This window comes from Chrysemys picta, chromosome 20 (genome assembly GCF_011386835.1).
Source record: "Chrysemys picta bellii isolate R12L10 chromosome 20, ASM1138683v2, whole genome shotgun sequence".
In the NCBI taxonomy this organism is placed as follows: domain Eukaryota; kingdom Metazoa; phylum Chordata; order Testudines; family Emydidae; genus Chrysemys; species Chrysemys picta.
This window is the reverse complement of record NC_088810.1, coordinates 845,549-860,237: the sequence shown is the minus strand read 5'-3', so window position 1 is coordinate 860,237 and position 14,689 is coordinate 845,549. Positions and strand designations below refer to the sequence as shown.

Below are 14,689 nucleotides of genomic sequence, written 5' to 3'. Positions count from 1 at the left end.
TCCCAGGGGTAATAACCGTCTCTCTCCCACTCTTCAGCAGGCCTGGTCCCCGTCAATCCCCCTTCGTTTTACTGCTCCCCAGTCACTTACTGCAGGAAGCGCCGTCTACGGGGTGCAGTAGATCCCACCGCTGCCACCAGTTGTCACGGAGTATTGGGGAACTCAGGGCCCTGCACCCCCGGCTTCCTGCGATTCACCATGACTCTCAGCCAGCCAGTAAAGCAGAAGGTTCATTTGGATGACAGGAATACAGTCCAAGACAGGTCTTGCAGGCACAGACAACAGGGCCCCCCCCAGTTAGGTCCAGCTTGGGGTCCCAGGGCATGCCAGCCCACCCCCTTGGGGGGGGGGGGTCAGAGCCATCTCTGCCTCCCAGCCATCTCTCCAGCCTCCTTCCAGCCTGCTTCCAGCACTCTGCCTTCAGCGACCCCTCCCACAGCCTTTGTTCAGTTTCCCGGGCCCCGGAGTCATCTGACCTCCAACCCCCTCCTGGGTTCTCCTGTTACAAGCTCAGGTATGTTCCCTTGGGCCGGCTCCCATCCCCCGATGCAGACCATCCTAGTCACACTCCCCTGTCAGCATTCCCACACCCCAGCAAGAACAGTCCCAGTTCGTCACAGCTGGTGAGACCTCATTTGGAGTACTGTGTGCAGTTCTGGTCTCCCATGTTTAAAAAAGATGAACTCAAATTGGAACGGGTACAGAGAAGGGCCACTAGGATGATCAGAGGAATGGAAAACCTGTCGTATGAAAGGAGACTCGAGGCGCTCGGGTTGTTTAGCCTGACAAAGCGAAGGCTGAGGGGGGATATGATTGCTCTCTTTAAATATATCAGAGGGATAAATACAAGGGAGGGAGAGGAATTATTCCAGCTTAGTACTAATGTGGACACGAGAACGAATGGATATAAACTGGCCGTGGGGAAGTTCAGGCTTGAAATTAGACGAAGGTTTCTGACCGTCAGAGGGGTGAAATATTGGAACGGCCTACCGAGGGAAACGGTGGGGGCGAGGGACCTGTCTGGTTTTAAGATTAAGTTAGATAAGTTTATGGAGGGAATGGTTTAATGGTAAAACATATTAGCTGAGAAATACCGAGCAATAGCAGGTAAATAGTATAATGGCTAACAGGGGTCGGGCTGGAGACTCTTGCCTATATGCTCGGGGTCTTACTGATCACCATATTTGGGGTCGGGAAGGAATTTTCCTCCAGGGTAGATTGGCTGAGGCCCTGGAGGTTTTTCGCCTTCCTCCGCAGCATGGGGCAGGGATCGCTAGCAGGAGGGTCTCTGCCGATTGAAGTCACTAAAACACAGGATTTGGGGACTTCAGCAGCAGAGTCCAGGGAAGGGGTAGGGACGGTTTTGTGGCCTGCAGCATGCAGAGGGTCAGACCAGATGATCATAATGGTCCCTTCTGACCTTAAAGTCTATGAGTCTATGGGTCTATGGGTGGCTGCTTCCTCCCCAGGGCTAGACACAGCTCGACCCGCTGTCTCCGCTCCGCCACATTAACCCTGGGCCAAGATTTCCTGTGTCTCTGGGCCCTGCACCCCTGCCCTCTCTGTCTGCAGCGACCACCCTTGGCCTCTCCTCCACCTCCGGATTCCCCTGACTCCCACCCCAGGACGCCTCGGTGGGTTCCAGCTCCGTCGCTCTGCGTCCCAATCCAACCCACCGGGGCAGGGACCCCAAGCTGTCCCAGACTCCCCGGCTCCCTGCGGCCCCTGGGAGGAACCCCCTTCAAGGTGACAGCCCGTCTCAGGGTGCGCTCTCCCTGCGGGGTCAGGCCCTTGGCCTCGCGACCTCCTGGGACCGCACCCCTGAGCCCCCAGCAGCCTGGCTCTGCCATGGGCCCCTCGGGGAGTCCCCTCGCTCTGATACAGAGCACGGATCTCTGCACACGTCCGCCCTCCCTGCACGCACACTCCTGATACACACACCTCCCAGATCTCTGCACACTCCCGATCCTCACACACACACACGGATCTCTACACATGTCCGCCCTTCCCACATCCAGAGGGAGCAACACCCCCCCCCCGATCTCCCCACCCCCAGAGGGAGCAATGCCCCCCGATCTCTAGCTGCAGGGACTCTGCCAGCGTCACACAGGAGATGTATTGAGCGTCTGGACCCAGCCCAGGCAGTTCTCAGGGCCCTCGGGCCTGGCCAGTCTCAGCCCCGGTCAGCTGGGTCTGTCCCGTCCCCATGGGTCCGGCTGCTCCTTGTCCCCTGCCCAGCCCCACCCCGCCCCCTCCTTCCAGCCCAGCCCCCTAAATCCCCTCCCCCACCCGCCCCTCCTCCGCCCTTTGTCTTCAGTCCCAGGTGAACAGGCCGCTGGGCCCCCTCTGCCGTCCTTTGTTCCCCCCTGGCTGGACCCGGCTGGTCAGGTCCCTGGGCCCCCCTCTCCTCAGCCCATTGACCCCCCGCCCCGGCCAGAACCGGCTGCTCCCGAGCTGGGCTGGGCCCCCCGGTCACCAGTCGCTGGGTCCCCAATCTCCAGGCCGGTGTCCGGGGTCCCAGCTGCTCGGCGAGGTCACACCTGGTCCTGTGCAGCACACAGGGAAACTGAGCCACACACAATGTTCATGCAAACCGTTAAGAAAACCCCCCACTTCGTCACACAGGGAGGTGACAAAATTTGCAGATGATACAAAACTACTCAAGAGAGTTAAGTCCCAGGCAGACTGCGAAGAGCTACAAAAGGATCTCACAAAACTGGGTGACTGGGCAACAAAATGGCAGATGAAATTCACTGTTCATAAGTGCAAAGTAACGCTCATTGGAAACCATAATCCTAACTACACATATAAGATGGGGTCTAAATGAGCTGTTACCACTCAGGAAAGATCTTGGAGTCGTTGTGGATAGTTCTCTGAAAACATCCACTCGATGTGCAGCGGCAGCCAAAAAAGCGAACAGGATGTTGGGCATCATTAAGAAAGGGATAGATAAGAAGACAGAAAATATCACGTTGCCTCTATATAAATCCGTGTTACACCCACACCTTGAATACTGTGTGCAGATGTGGTGGCCCCATCTCAAAAAAGATCTATTGGAATTGGAAAAGGTTCAGGAAAGGGCTACAAAAATGATTAGGAGTATGGAACAGCTTCCGTATGAGGAGAGATTAATAAGACTGGGGCTTTTCAGCTTGGAAAAGAGGAGACTAAGGGGGGATATGATAGAGGTCTATAAAATCATGACTGGTGGGGAGAGAGTAAATAAGGAAGTGTTATTTACCCCTCCTCATAACACAAGAACTAGGGGTCACCCAATTAAATTAACAGGCAGCAGGTTTAAAACAAACAGGAAGTATTTCTTCACACAACGCACAGTCAACCTGTGGAACTCCTTGCCAGAGGATGTTGTGAAGACCATGACTATAACAGGGTTCAAAAGAGAACTGGATAAGTTCATGGGGGATGGGTCCGTCAATGGCTATTAGCCAGGCTGGGCAGGGATGGGGTCCCGAGCCTCTGCCAGGAGCTAGGAATGGGCGACGGGATGGATCACTGGATGGTTCCCTGTTCTGGTCGTTCCCTCCGGGCACCTGGCATTGGCCACGTTGGCAGACAGGACACTGGGCTACAGGGACCCTTGGTCTGACCCGGTACGGCCGCTCTTCTGTTCTTATGTCGCTGCCCCAGAACCAGAAGCCTACCTCAGAGGAGATCCTGCTGATCGCAGAGCAGCTGAACATGGAGAAGGAGGTGATCCGTGTCTGGTTCTGCAACCGCCGCCAGAAGGAGAAACGCATCAACCCCTGCAGCAGCACCCCCATGCTGCCCGCCCAGGGCAAGCCCCCCGGGTACGGCCCGCACATGGTACGTACCGACCCCCCTGGGTACAGCCCCCACATGGTACGTACCGACCCCCCGGGTACAGCCCCCACATGGTACGTACCGACCCCCCCGGGTACGGCCCGCACATGGTACGTACCGACCCCCCTGGGTACAGCCCCCACATGGTACGTACCGACACCCCGGGTACGGCCCCCACATGGTACATACCGACACCCCAGTTACGGCCCCCACATGGTACGTACCGACTCACCCAGGTACGGCCCTCACATGGTACATACCAATCCCCTGGGTACGGTCCCCACATGGTACGTACCAACCCCCCCCGGGTACAGCCCCCACATGGTACATACCAACACCCTGGGTACAGCCCCCACATGGTACATACCAACACCCCGGGTACAGCCCACACATGGTACGTACTGACTCACCCAGGTACGGCCCTCACATGGTACATACCAATCCCCTGGGTACGGTCCCCACATGGTACGTACCAACCCCCCCCGGGTACAGCCCCCACATGGTACATACCAACACCCTGGGTACAGCCCCCACATGGTACATACCAACACCCCGGGTACAGCCCACACATGGTACGTACTGACTCACCCAGGTACGGCCCTCACATGGTACATACCAATCCCCTGGGTACGGTCCCCACATGGTACGTACCAACCCCCCCCGGGTACAGCCCCCACATGGTACATACCAACACCCCGGGTACAGCCCCCACATGGTATGTACTGACCCTCCGGGTATGGCTCCCACATAGTACGTACCGACTCCCCCCCCCCGGTTACGGCCCCCACATGGTACGTACTGACCCCCCAGGTATGGCCCACACATGGTACGTACTGAACCCAGGTATTGCCCCACATAGTACATACCGACCCCCCAGGTACAGCCTCCACATGGTACGTACTGACCCCTCCCCCTAAGTACTGCCTTTGCATGGTACGTACTGACACCCCCAGGTATGGCCCCCACATGGTTCATACCGACCCCCTGGGTATGGCCCTACATGGTACATACCGACCCCCCCGCCCCAGGAACGGCCCCCATATGGTATGTACTAACTCCCCCCCCCCCATGGCTCCTACAAGGTACATACTGACCTCCACAATAGGGCCTTCACCAGGCTGTATGTATAGACTCCCCCCATTACCGCCCCCATGTGGTATGTACCGACCCCCCTCCGGGTATGGCTCCTACCACCCCAGATATAGCCCTCACATGTATGTACTGACCCCCCCATGGGCCCCACATGGTACGTACCCCCCCACAGTCCCCATATAGTATGTTCCTCCCCCCCATGGTACTATCCCCACATGGTATGAACTACCCTCTCTGTACAGCCCCCACATGGTATCATCCCGGTATGTGCCCCCGCACAGCCGCCACATAGTATGCACCACCCCCCCGTACAGCTCTCCCATGGTATGTACCGACCCTGCGCATGGGGAGTTCCCCACAACTCACCCCAGAGGTGGGCGCCTCGTGACCCCGACGCTCCGTCTCTCTCTGCCCAGGTGACGAGTCCGGGCCCCGGCGTGAGTCTCCCGCTCTCCCAGGCCTCCAGCAGTCTGAGCACAACAGGTGCGTCCTTCCCCCTTGTTTACGCAGGACCTGCACAAACGGGCCCCTGCCCAGCCAGCAGTGAGACTGCGGCACTTGATTTACGTAGGACCTAGAGAAATGGGGCCGGTTCAATGGGGGGAGACTGAGCCAGCGGAGGCACTGTCAACAGGGAGTAGATTGAATGAGTACTTGAAGGCCAGTGTTTACATAGGACCTACCTAAACTCCGCTAAGGGGGGGCAGACCAAGGCGCTGTATATGCATAGGGCCTATACAAACAAGGACCATGGGGATGAGCCGCTCCTGATCCCCCCCCCCCCCCGTCCGCCCCCACTTCTCTCTTGCAGTGACTACCTTATCCTCGGCGGTCGGCTCCCTGACCCCCAGCCGGACGGGGGCGGGCGGGGGGCCTCCCGCCATCAATTCCGCCACGCCGCCCCCCACCAACAACACCAACCCCAGCCCCCAGACCAGCAGCCACGCGGCCATCGGCCTGTCGGGCCTGAATCCCAGCACGGGGTAAGCGGTGGGGCGCCGTGACAGGGACTGAAGGGGGTGGGAGGGATGACATTGCCCCAGGTTGGCACAGTAACTCCGCCCCTAAGGGGGCAGGTACATCCGGTGCCATGGTGGGGGGTGGCACCCTCGCCGAGGGGCCTGGAGCCAGGGCGTGTGGCATACGTGCCTCTAACCAGTGATGTGGGGTGCTTGTGCCCCCTGGCCACGGAGGGCCAGTGCCACGGGGAGGGTGTTGGGGGGGTTCCCCGGCCTAACCTCCTGCGTCTGGTTTGATTTTCAGAAGCACAGTGCTAGGGGTGAACGCGGGGTTAAACCCGGCGCTAATGGCCACCAACCCGCTGGCCACCATCCAAGGTTCGTGGCGCGAGCAGGCATGCCACCATCTGCTCTGCCGGCCGGCCAGGGCGGACGTGCCTGGGTGTGAGTGTGGGGGTTCAGGCACATGTCTGGAGCCAGGTCTGTCTGGGAGGAACGGGGGATTAGCATGTGCAGGAGCACAAAAGTGACAGGCCGGGTGTGAGTGTGAGTTAAAATACTGCCTTTGTGAGCGTGCAAGGAATCCTGGGAAAGCAGAGATCTGGGAGGTGTGTGTATCAGGAGTGTGCGTGCGGGGAAGGCGGATGTTTGCAGAGATCCATGTGTGTGTGTGAGGATCGGGAGTATGCGTGCGAGGAGGGCGGACGTGTGCAGAGATCTGTGTGTGTGGGGGGATTGGGAGTGTGCATGTGTGGAGGACGGACGTGTGCAGAGATCCGTGTGTGTGCGAGGAGGGTGGACGTGTGCAGAGATCTGTGTGTGGGGGGGGATTGGGAGTGTGCATGTGTGGAGGACGGACGTGTGCAGAGATCCGTGTGAGGAGGACGGACTTGTGCAGAGATCTGTGTGTGGGAGTGTGGAGATCCGTGTGTGTGAGGATTGGGAGTGTGCGTGTGAGAAGGGCGGACGTGTGCAGAGATCCGTGTGTGTAAGGCTCAGTAGTGTGCATGCGGGGAGAGAGCTGTGGGGCCAGGGGCGCGTGTCGTCCTGGCAGTTGAGTGTGCAAGGAGTGTGCGAGGCCGGCCGGCGGCACCCCAGACACTCCCGCCTGCTCATTCAGTCTGGGTCCCCTCATCCCATCCATGGCCTGTCGCCAGCGCCGTAGTGACCAGTAACCATCCATCCCATCCACTCACTAATGCCCCTCGCACACTGTGTCTGTTCTGTGTCATTCACGCTGCCCATCCGGCCCTGGAGCTGGGGGCTCACTGCTTGGGGGGCAGGGTGAGGAATGTGATGCAGGGCCTTTCCCCTCTAGGGGGCGCCGTCTCCAATCCGGCCCCAGGGACTGGCTGGCTCGGGGGGTGGGAATGGGGCACGGGACCTTTCCCCTCTAGGGGGCGCTGGCTCTGATCCAGCACCAGGGACTGGCTGGCTCGGGGGGCAGCGAATGGGGCACGGGGCCTTTCCCCTCTAGGGGGCGCCGTCTCCAATCCGGCCCCAGGGACTGGCTGGCTCGGGGGGTGGGAATGGGGCACGGGACCTTTCCCCTCTAGGGGGCGCTGGCTCTGATCCAGCACCAGGGACTGGCTGGCTCGGGGGGCGGGAACGGGGCACGGGGCCTTTCCCCTCTAGGGAGTGCTGGCTCGGGGGGCAGCGAATGGGGCACGGGGCCTTTCCCCTCTAGGGGGTGCCGTCTCCAATCCGGCCCCAGGGACTGGCTGGCTCGGGGGGCGGGAACGGGGCACGGGGCCTTTCCCCTCTAGGGAGTGCTGGCTCTGATCCAACGCCAGGGACTGGCTGGCTCAGGGGGGCAGGACATGGGGCACAAGGCCTTTCCCCTCTAGGGAGTGCCGACCCCAGGGCAGGAGGGGTGGCTGGTTGGGGGGCAGGGTGAGGAATGGGGCACAGGGCCTGTCCCCTCGAGGGGGCGCCGGCTCCCATCCAGCCCCAGGGCGGGGGACTGGCTGGCTCAGGGGGGCAGGGAATGGGGGGTGGCCTCTCCAGCTAATCCGCCAATCTCTCCGCAGCGTTGGCCAGTGGTGGAACCCTGCCCATTACCAGTCTTGACGCCAGCGGTAACTTGGTCCTGGGCACTACGGCCAGCACCCCGGGGAGCCAGAGCATTGTCACCTCGCCGCTCTTCCTGAACCACGCGGGGCTGCCCCTGCTGAGTGCCACCCCGGGGGGAGTGGGGCTGGTCTCGGCCGCCGTGGCCGCCTCCCTGTCCAGCAAATCCCCCAGCCTCACCTCCTCCTCCTCCTCCTCCTCCTCCTCCACCTGCTCCTCTTGCAGCTCCTCCAGCGAGGCGGCCGGGCCGCCCCCGGGCCACGCCGGGCTGGCAGCCTCCGAGCCGGACAGCAAGACGGAGTGAGGGGCGGCAGGGCGCTGCCCGCCGGTGCCGCAGAAGGAGGGAAGGCGGCAAGAGACGAGTGAAAGCAAAACAAAACTCTCAGCAGCAGCCAAATGAAGAAATCAACCAAAAATAACCCAAAGTAGCCGAACCAAGGGACGAGAGCCGGAGAAACCAAAACCGAATTCCCCCGGCACTGGCGATTCGTGGCCGTGCTTTGAATTTCTTATTCCCTCCGACACACGCCCAAGAAACAGTCCTGGCCGCAGTCTGTCGTGGGAGCTGCCGCTTTCCCCGGAGCCCCAGCTCCTGGGGTCACGACGCTGGAGCAGAATTGGAACTTTCCTCGAGGAAGCGAGGGGAAAAAATCAGATCTCCAGCTCTGATGGGCCTGGAGAAAATCTTGCGGCTCATGACGCCGAAGGCGCCGAAAGCAGAAGGCAAAGAACCCAGATTGGATTGCGGTGTTTTGTTTTGTTTTGTTTCATTTGAGATCTCGTTTTTTCAATGGCAATCTCGCCTTTTATTTACCGTTTGTTGAAAGCTGGGGGCTGGCCAGACGGGTGACTCAAGTCACTCTTCGGCCAGCGGAGTTGGTTTTTGGAATTCCTTTTATTTGATTTTTCTCTGAGTGTTTCTTGGACATTTTTTGGGGGGAAACATAAGAAAAAATAGGTGGGTTTTTTTGATTGCACAGGAAGAAGAAATAGGGGAAATAATATGAAAAAAAAAAATCTCACACCAAAAAACCCCAACCCATGACCAGTCCTAGCTTCACCCAAAGGCTTTTTACAAACTTTTCTAACCTCTGTGTCCGGTCGAATGTCTTTTGAAACCTTTTATTTATTATTAATTGATTTTTATTTGCCATCTGGGAAGGGGCCTAGTGGGGGACGGGTGGGAGACTCTTTTCACGTCAGAGTCACGCTCTTAACAAACTCGCTTTTGCTTTCGATTTGATAAATCTCTATTTTTTCAATTTGCTTTTATTTTTGTAAAGAACTAACCGGGCGGGAGGGTGGCTTTTCCGTAGCGCTCGGGAGGAGGTTTCCGAAGGGGTTTTCGGATCTGCCGGGTCTGCATGGGGACGCTGTGCTTCAGTTTAACCGACCCGCCCCGGTCTGCATGACCGACCCGCGGGGTTCTGCTTTTCCGAGTCAGACAGGGAGCTGCAGGCTGGTGAAAACGCCTGGTAGTGAGAGACTTCAGCAGCTTCTCAGAAAGGAGCTGGGGAGGTGACGTGATCACAGCATCTAAGTACTTTCATGGGGAGAAAATCTTTAACCTAGCGGAGAAAGGCAGAGCAAGAACCAAATTAAAGCCGGACAAATTCCAGTAAGGCCCAATGATTAGCAGTGCGAGGGACTAACCATCGGGGCGCACAGCCCTGGGTGGCGGGGGCTACGCCATGGTGGATCCAGCCTGCGTGCCTTTCCGAGAGATCTGTAACCAACCTCCAGTCGGGCAGCTGTTGGAGCTGAGGGACTCAACGACCCTGCGTAGCTTAGCAGGAACCCTAGCGTGACCCCGCCATGTGTCCGCGGTGCACTTCAAGCTGCTCTGAATCTAGCGAAACCCAAATAAGCCTGATTTAGCCTGGAATCGGCGCAGCCGACGGGGCTTTGCAGCCATCTGGCTAAATCGCTTTAAACTCACCCCTCTGCTTAAACCGCTGCACGGTCTTCATGCAACCCCCGGCTCCCGACCTTGCCAAGACTCTGGCGGGTGGGGACGCTTCCACACTTTGCGTAGATCCGGTGCTGTCAACCGGGCTACTCAGAGTGCCGCAAGCGACTCACGTGCTCAGCTCTTTGCAGGATTGGGACCTCGTCTCTCAGAATAAACCTGAGCCTTTACCCCTCCCAGGGCAGGCAGCAATGAAGCAGAGATTTTTTTTAACAGATGAAACTATTATTTGCTAATTTAATTTTTTCTACCAGTCTTTTTCCGTTCCGTTTTTTGGGTTGTCAGTTCAGCGCGGGTATCTCTGGGGTTATTTTTCTGAAGCAGGGGAAGGACATAGAATGGTTTATTCTTATTTTTATATCTATGTTCTGAAACAAGAATCATATTCCAGTGCCTGACAAAAAAAATAGACAAAGAAAAACGGGAATTTCAGCTTTCTTTACATTTTCCAAAAGAAACCAAAAAATCGCTGGATCTATGTACAGCAAAACAACGGCCTGAAGACTTTTGCTCTCACCGCAACGACTCGGGATGCGAGAAAAAACTTTGAACCAAAAAAATTCATAACGAAGTGAACCAAGAAAACTCAAATATAAAACCTTGAATTGAAGAAGAAAGGATTTTAAACAATGGACCTAAAGGGGCATGTCGACTTTTTCTGACTAGACTGATGGCCTAACGCTCTTTCTCTGTCTTGAAAAAAATACCTCATGGACATGGCGTTGAGAAGCCCTGGTTTATGTGACAAAAGGACCAAAAAAACCAGTTCCAAATAAACCAAATCGCCAGAATGGGATAGGGGCTAACGGAGAGTTCTGAGCCCTTCCCACGGTCGGAAATGCTTTAAAACGGCTTCTCGAAACGCTGATCTATTGTTTGATTTTTTTAAAACTCAAAGACAACGTTTTCTTTGGGTTGTTTCTTTTTTAGTTGGATTAATTTTCGTGCGTGATTGTTTTGTTTTGTTTTGTTTTTTCAACGCCTGCGAACCAAAGTCTTGCTCCTTTCAGAGAAGGAAGTTAGCCATGAGAAAACGCCATCCGGCAACTAAAGAACAGAATGGAAAAGTTTAAAAAAAAAACATTGAAAACAAACAAACCTTTCTTTAAAGGAAAAAAAAGAATCTTGACCTCATTTTAGCTCCTGCTTTTAGCTGTGTTCATAGAGTTCAGGTGGGTTTGAGACAACACAAAATGAACATACTGTGAAACTTTGCTTTACAAAGAAACTGACCGAAACACCTGGGTTTAAACACAGAAAATACCAAAAAACCCCAACAACAACCAAACAAAAAAACCAGACTTGAAACCGCTGTTTTTTCACCCTGTAAGGTGCGTGAGGGAAGGGAGCCAGCCCCCGGAGTTGCAGTTCTCATCTCGATGGGAGAGGAACAGCGTTTGGGGTGGCTGGTCTCTCCCGGACGCACTGCCTGAACAAGTTTTCTAGGTGGAATGTAACTGTTTTAGTGAACTCTCTTCTTTCTTTCCTTTGGGAATATTTTTGGTTTCAGGGTGGGGGGGAGAGGGAGAGGGAACTCTTCCCTTTTTTTTATAGAGAGAAATTCTATGTTCTGCTTTATTGCTTCTTACTGTATATATAAAAAACGACAAAAATGAAAAAACAAAAAAAAAACAAAACAAAAAAACCCAAACGCAAAAAGTTTGAGATGACAAAAAAAAAAAAAACCCAAAAAACCAAAAATTGTTTAAAAAAAAAAGGATTTTAGACCAAAAATGACCCTATCTCCAGGAGCGGAACAGGGAGTGTTGGGTACTCGGCATTGGCCGGGGGCGACCCCAAAACCTAACAGGGAAGAGGAGTGAAAGAGGGCAAGTGGGCTGGCTGTCGTGGGGGGAGCAGGGGGCCATGGGATTTCTACGGTGTCTGTGAGTCTGTCCATGGCTAACCCGAGCCATGGGGTAACCCCTCCACTGGGACTGCATTTCATAGGGGGTCTAGTGGGTTAGAGCAGGGGAGCTGGGAGCCAGGACTCCTGGATTCTCTCCCCGGTTCTGGAAAGGGAGTGGAGTGGGGTGGGGTGCGTTAGAGCAGGGGGCTGGGACCCAGGACTCCTGGGTTCTCTCCCTGGCTCTCCCACTATCTCTCTGCGAGATGATGATGGTTCCCATCAGTTCCATAACTGAACCTCTTGCCAGAGATTGTCTGTGTCTGTGATGAGAGGCTCATGAATCCCTATGAAATGCATCCATGGCCCCCCCACTTCCCCTGAGCCAGCCCCCCAGTGCCCCTCCCCAGAGAGGGGGTTGAGAATAAGTATCCAAACAAGCTTTAAATTACAGCTGTGAAACCAAATATTTACGTAGACACCTCTGTGCTGGCAACCCAGTCAGGACTGGGGGGGCGGCAGGGAGGGGCTGGGCTGGGGATCCCCTCCTCCCCACGGTGCCGTGAAACCCACCGCAAGGTTCTCTGGAGATAGCCTGCCATATACCTCATCTACTTTAAAGATAAACCAAATAGAAATGCTTTATTAGGGTGTGTGCCGGACGGGGGAGGGGAGCGGCGACCTCTCCCATCGTCCCGCGGAGCCCCCAGGAGCGACCCTCCATTTCCTTTCCTTCGTGGGTTTTCCTTTTTGTTTGGGGGGGGTGGTGTGGGCGCAGGGCTGGAGGAATCTTGACAGGGGAGGGAGGATGCCCCCAAGGCCACCAGTCCAACCCCCAACCTAGACAGCCCCTGTCCAGACTCAGCCACGTCAGGTTGGGGATCCCAAGTAACACCCCAGGATGACGGTGCTTTGCGGTACCCCCCTCCCCATGTGGATTGGGAGAAGCATCTGCCACCGGTCTGTGAGCCAGGGAGATGCCGAATCCGGACACTATGAGAGGGCAGTGCCCGCATCCAAACCCTTCCCCGCCACCGCCCTCTCACAGTAACTGACCCAGGAGGGGTGGAAAATCGCGATGACGTTGCCAAAGGTAGTCAGTTCCTAGTGTTTAAACGTTTTAAGTTTTAATCTTCCAGGGTCTGATCCTGTCTTGTTAATTTATTTGTAACTGTGGGACTTAGAAGTGACTTGAAAAATTAATAATAACAATGTAACAGATATTCTGAGTGACTTTTTTATATTCTGTTCTGTGGAGGGGGGGGATTGTTTTTCCTGTCGTCATTTTTAAAAAAAAAGTTTTTAATTAAAAAAAAAATCTTGCAACCAAAGACGAGTTAAAGGGGATCGGGACCCTGTCAGCAGGTGTGGGGGGAGGAAGGGGATCTGCATTCGTAGTGCCAAAGCCCCCCTCCAGAAATACAACTCTTCCCCCTCAAACTCACCCGCGGTTTCTGTGTGAGGAGGAAAGAAGGGAGGGAAAATTTTTGGCCGCTGTACAATTCTCATGCTAGAACTGGGTCAATGGAGCCATAAAGGACTTTGAATCACTCAGTGTTTGCTGATCCAAGATGCCGCCTACACTGAGGGTTGCTCTGTGATGTGCCATGTCCTGGGCTTCTGGCATGAACTAGCACACATGCTGGATGTTCTAGGTGACACTTGATTTTCGTGGTCATTCTTGATTCTCTAAGCAACTCTGAAATCTCCAGGTCATGCTAGCTGTTCTGGGCCATGCACTGGATGTTCTAGGTAACTCTTGGTGTTCCAAATTACTCATAAGTTTTCTGTGTTTTATTAGAGACTCTAGATCACTCCAGCTGTTCTGGGTCATGTTGTGCATTCTAGGTGACACTTGATATTCCAGCTAGGACCTGAGTTCTCCAAGCAGAACTGCAAGGTATATGTTACTCCAGATGTTCAAAACCATTGGGGGTGTTCTAGATGACACTTGATTCTTTAAGTAGCGCTCTAAGATATCGAGCTGTTCTTGGCTATGTGCTGAATGTTCTAGGTGATGCTTGGTGTTCTAGATTACTCTCTATTCTTTAAGCAGTTCTGAGCTCTTCAGGTCAAGCTTAGTATTGTGTCTCAGTTTGGGCATTCTAGGTGACTCATCATTCTAGGTTACGCTTGAGTCTCCAAGTACTAACAGAACCCCTGAGTCACATCAAATGTTCCAGGAAATGCTGGGTGGCTCTAGGTGACACTTGCCATTCCAGGTTGCCCTCAGAGTTTTCCCAAGCTGCTCCAGGTCCTCCTGGATGTAGGTAACAAAGAGTTCTCCTGGCTGGCCTAGCACTCCCAGCCTGCTGTGCGGATTGTTCTAGCTTTAGTTCTCATGGTTGTAAACCTGCACTCTCCGGTTCACCCTGGATGTGGGGCTGGACCGTGGAGGTGGTTGTCCGAGGGACTTGCATCCAAAGGGGGTGCTGGAGAAAATGGCTTGTGTGAGCGTGGCAGCCACCAGCGTTTGTTGTGTGTGGGGAAAGGAGTCCCTGGGGCGGGGCGAAGGTGCCTCTGGGCAACATGATTGAGAACCAGGTGGGAGAGGGTAAGAGCAAAGCAGAGGTGGCAGGGTGGGACTTCCTCCTTGGCACAGAAACTGAGATTTCTTTGCATGCTAGGGCTTCCTGTTCCACAATGGCAAGGACGTCCCATTCACCGTAGCGGAGAATACTGACAGCAGGGCAGGACTTCCTTTTCCATACAGGGTAGCACTTCTTTGCATCAGGGCAGGACTTCCTGTTCTTCACAGGGCAGGACTTCCTCTTTGTGTCAAGCAGGACTTGCTGTTCTCTGAGGGGTTGGACTTCCTGTTCTCTACAGGGTGGGACTTCCTTTTTCACATCGGGGCAGAAGAAGAGATACCAAAGTCTTATACCAGAGCAGCCTCCTGGATGTTGGCGGGGGGGTGTTACACCCTCCCCC

At 55.3% G+C, this 14,689-nt stretch overlaps 2 protein-coding genes across 4 annotated transcripts in view; both read left to right on the top strand.

Annotated features, from left to right (window-relative positions):
* LOC112061446 (POU domain, class 2, transcription factor 2-like) overlaps positions 1 to 9,031 on the top strand; it is a 30,526-nt gene extending 21,495 nt beyond the window's left edge. For 2 of the 3 annotated variants that reach the window (XM_065573901.1, XM_065573902.1), the window contains 5 exons: positions 3,649 to 3,825; positions 5,331 to 5,397; positions 5,726 to 5,897; positions 6,178 to 6,251; positions 7,904 to 9,031. In XM_065573901.1, the coding sequence (XP_065429973.1) occupies positions 3,649 to 3,825; positions 5,331 to 5,397; positions 5,726 to 5,897; positions 6,178 to 6,251; positions 7,904 to 8,247 (834 nt within the window). In that variant the 3' untranslated portion in view covers positions 8,248 to 9,031. The remainder of the gene's footprint in view (positions 1 to 3,648; positions 3,826 to 5,330; positions 5,398 to 5,725; positions 5,898 to 6,177; positions 6,252 to 7,903) is intronic. The other variant, XM_065573903.1, reaches the window with a different exon arrangement.
* MEGF8 (multiple EGF like domains 8) overlaps positions 1 to 14,689 on the top strand; it is a 199,332-nt gene that overhangs the window by 91,691 nt on the left and 92,952 nt on the right.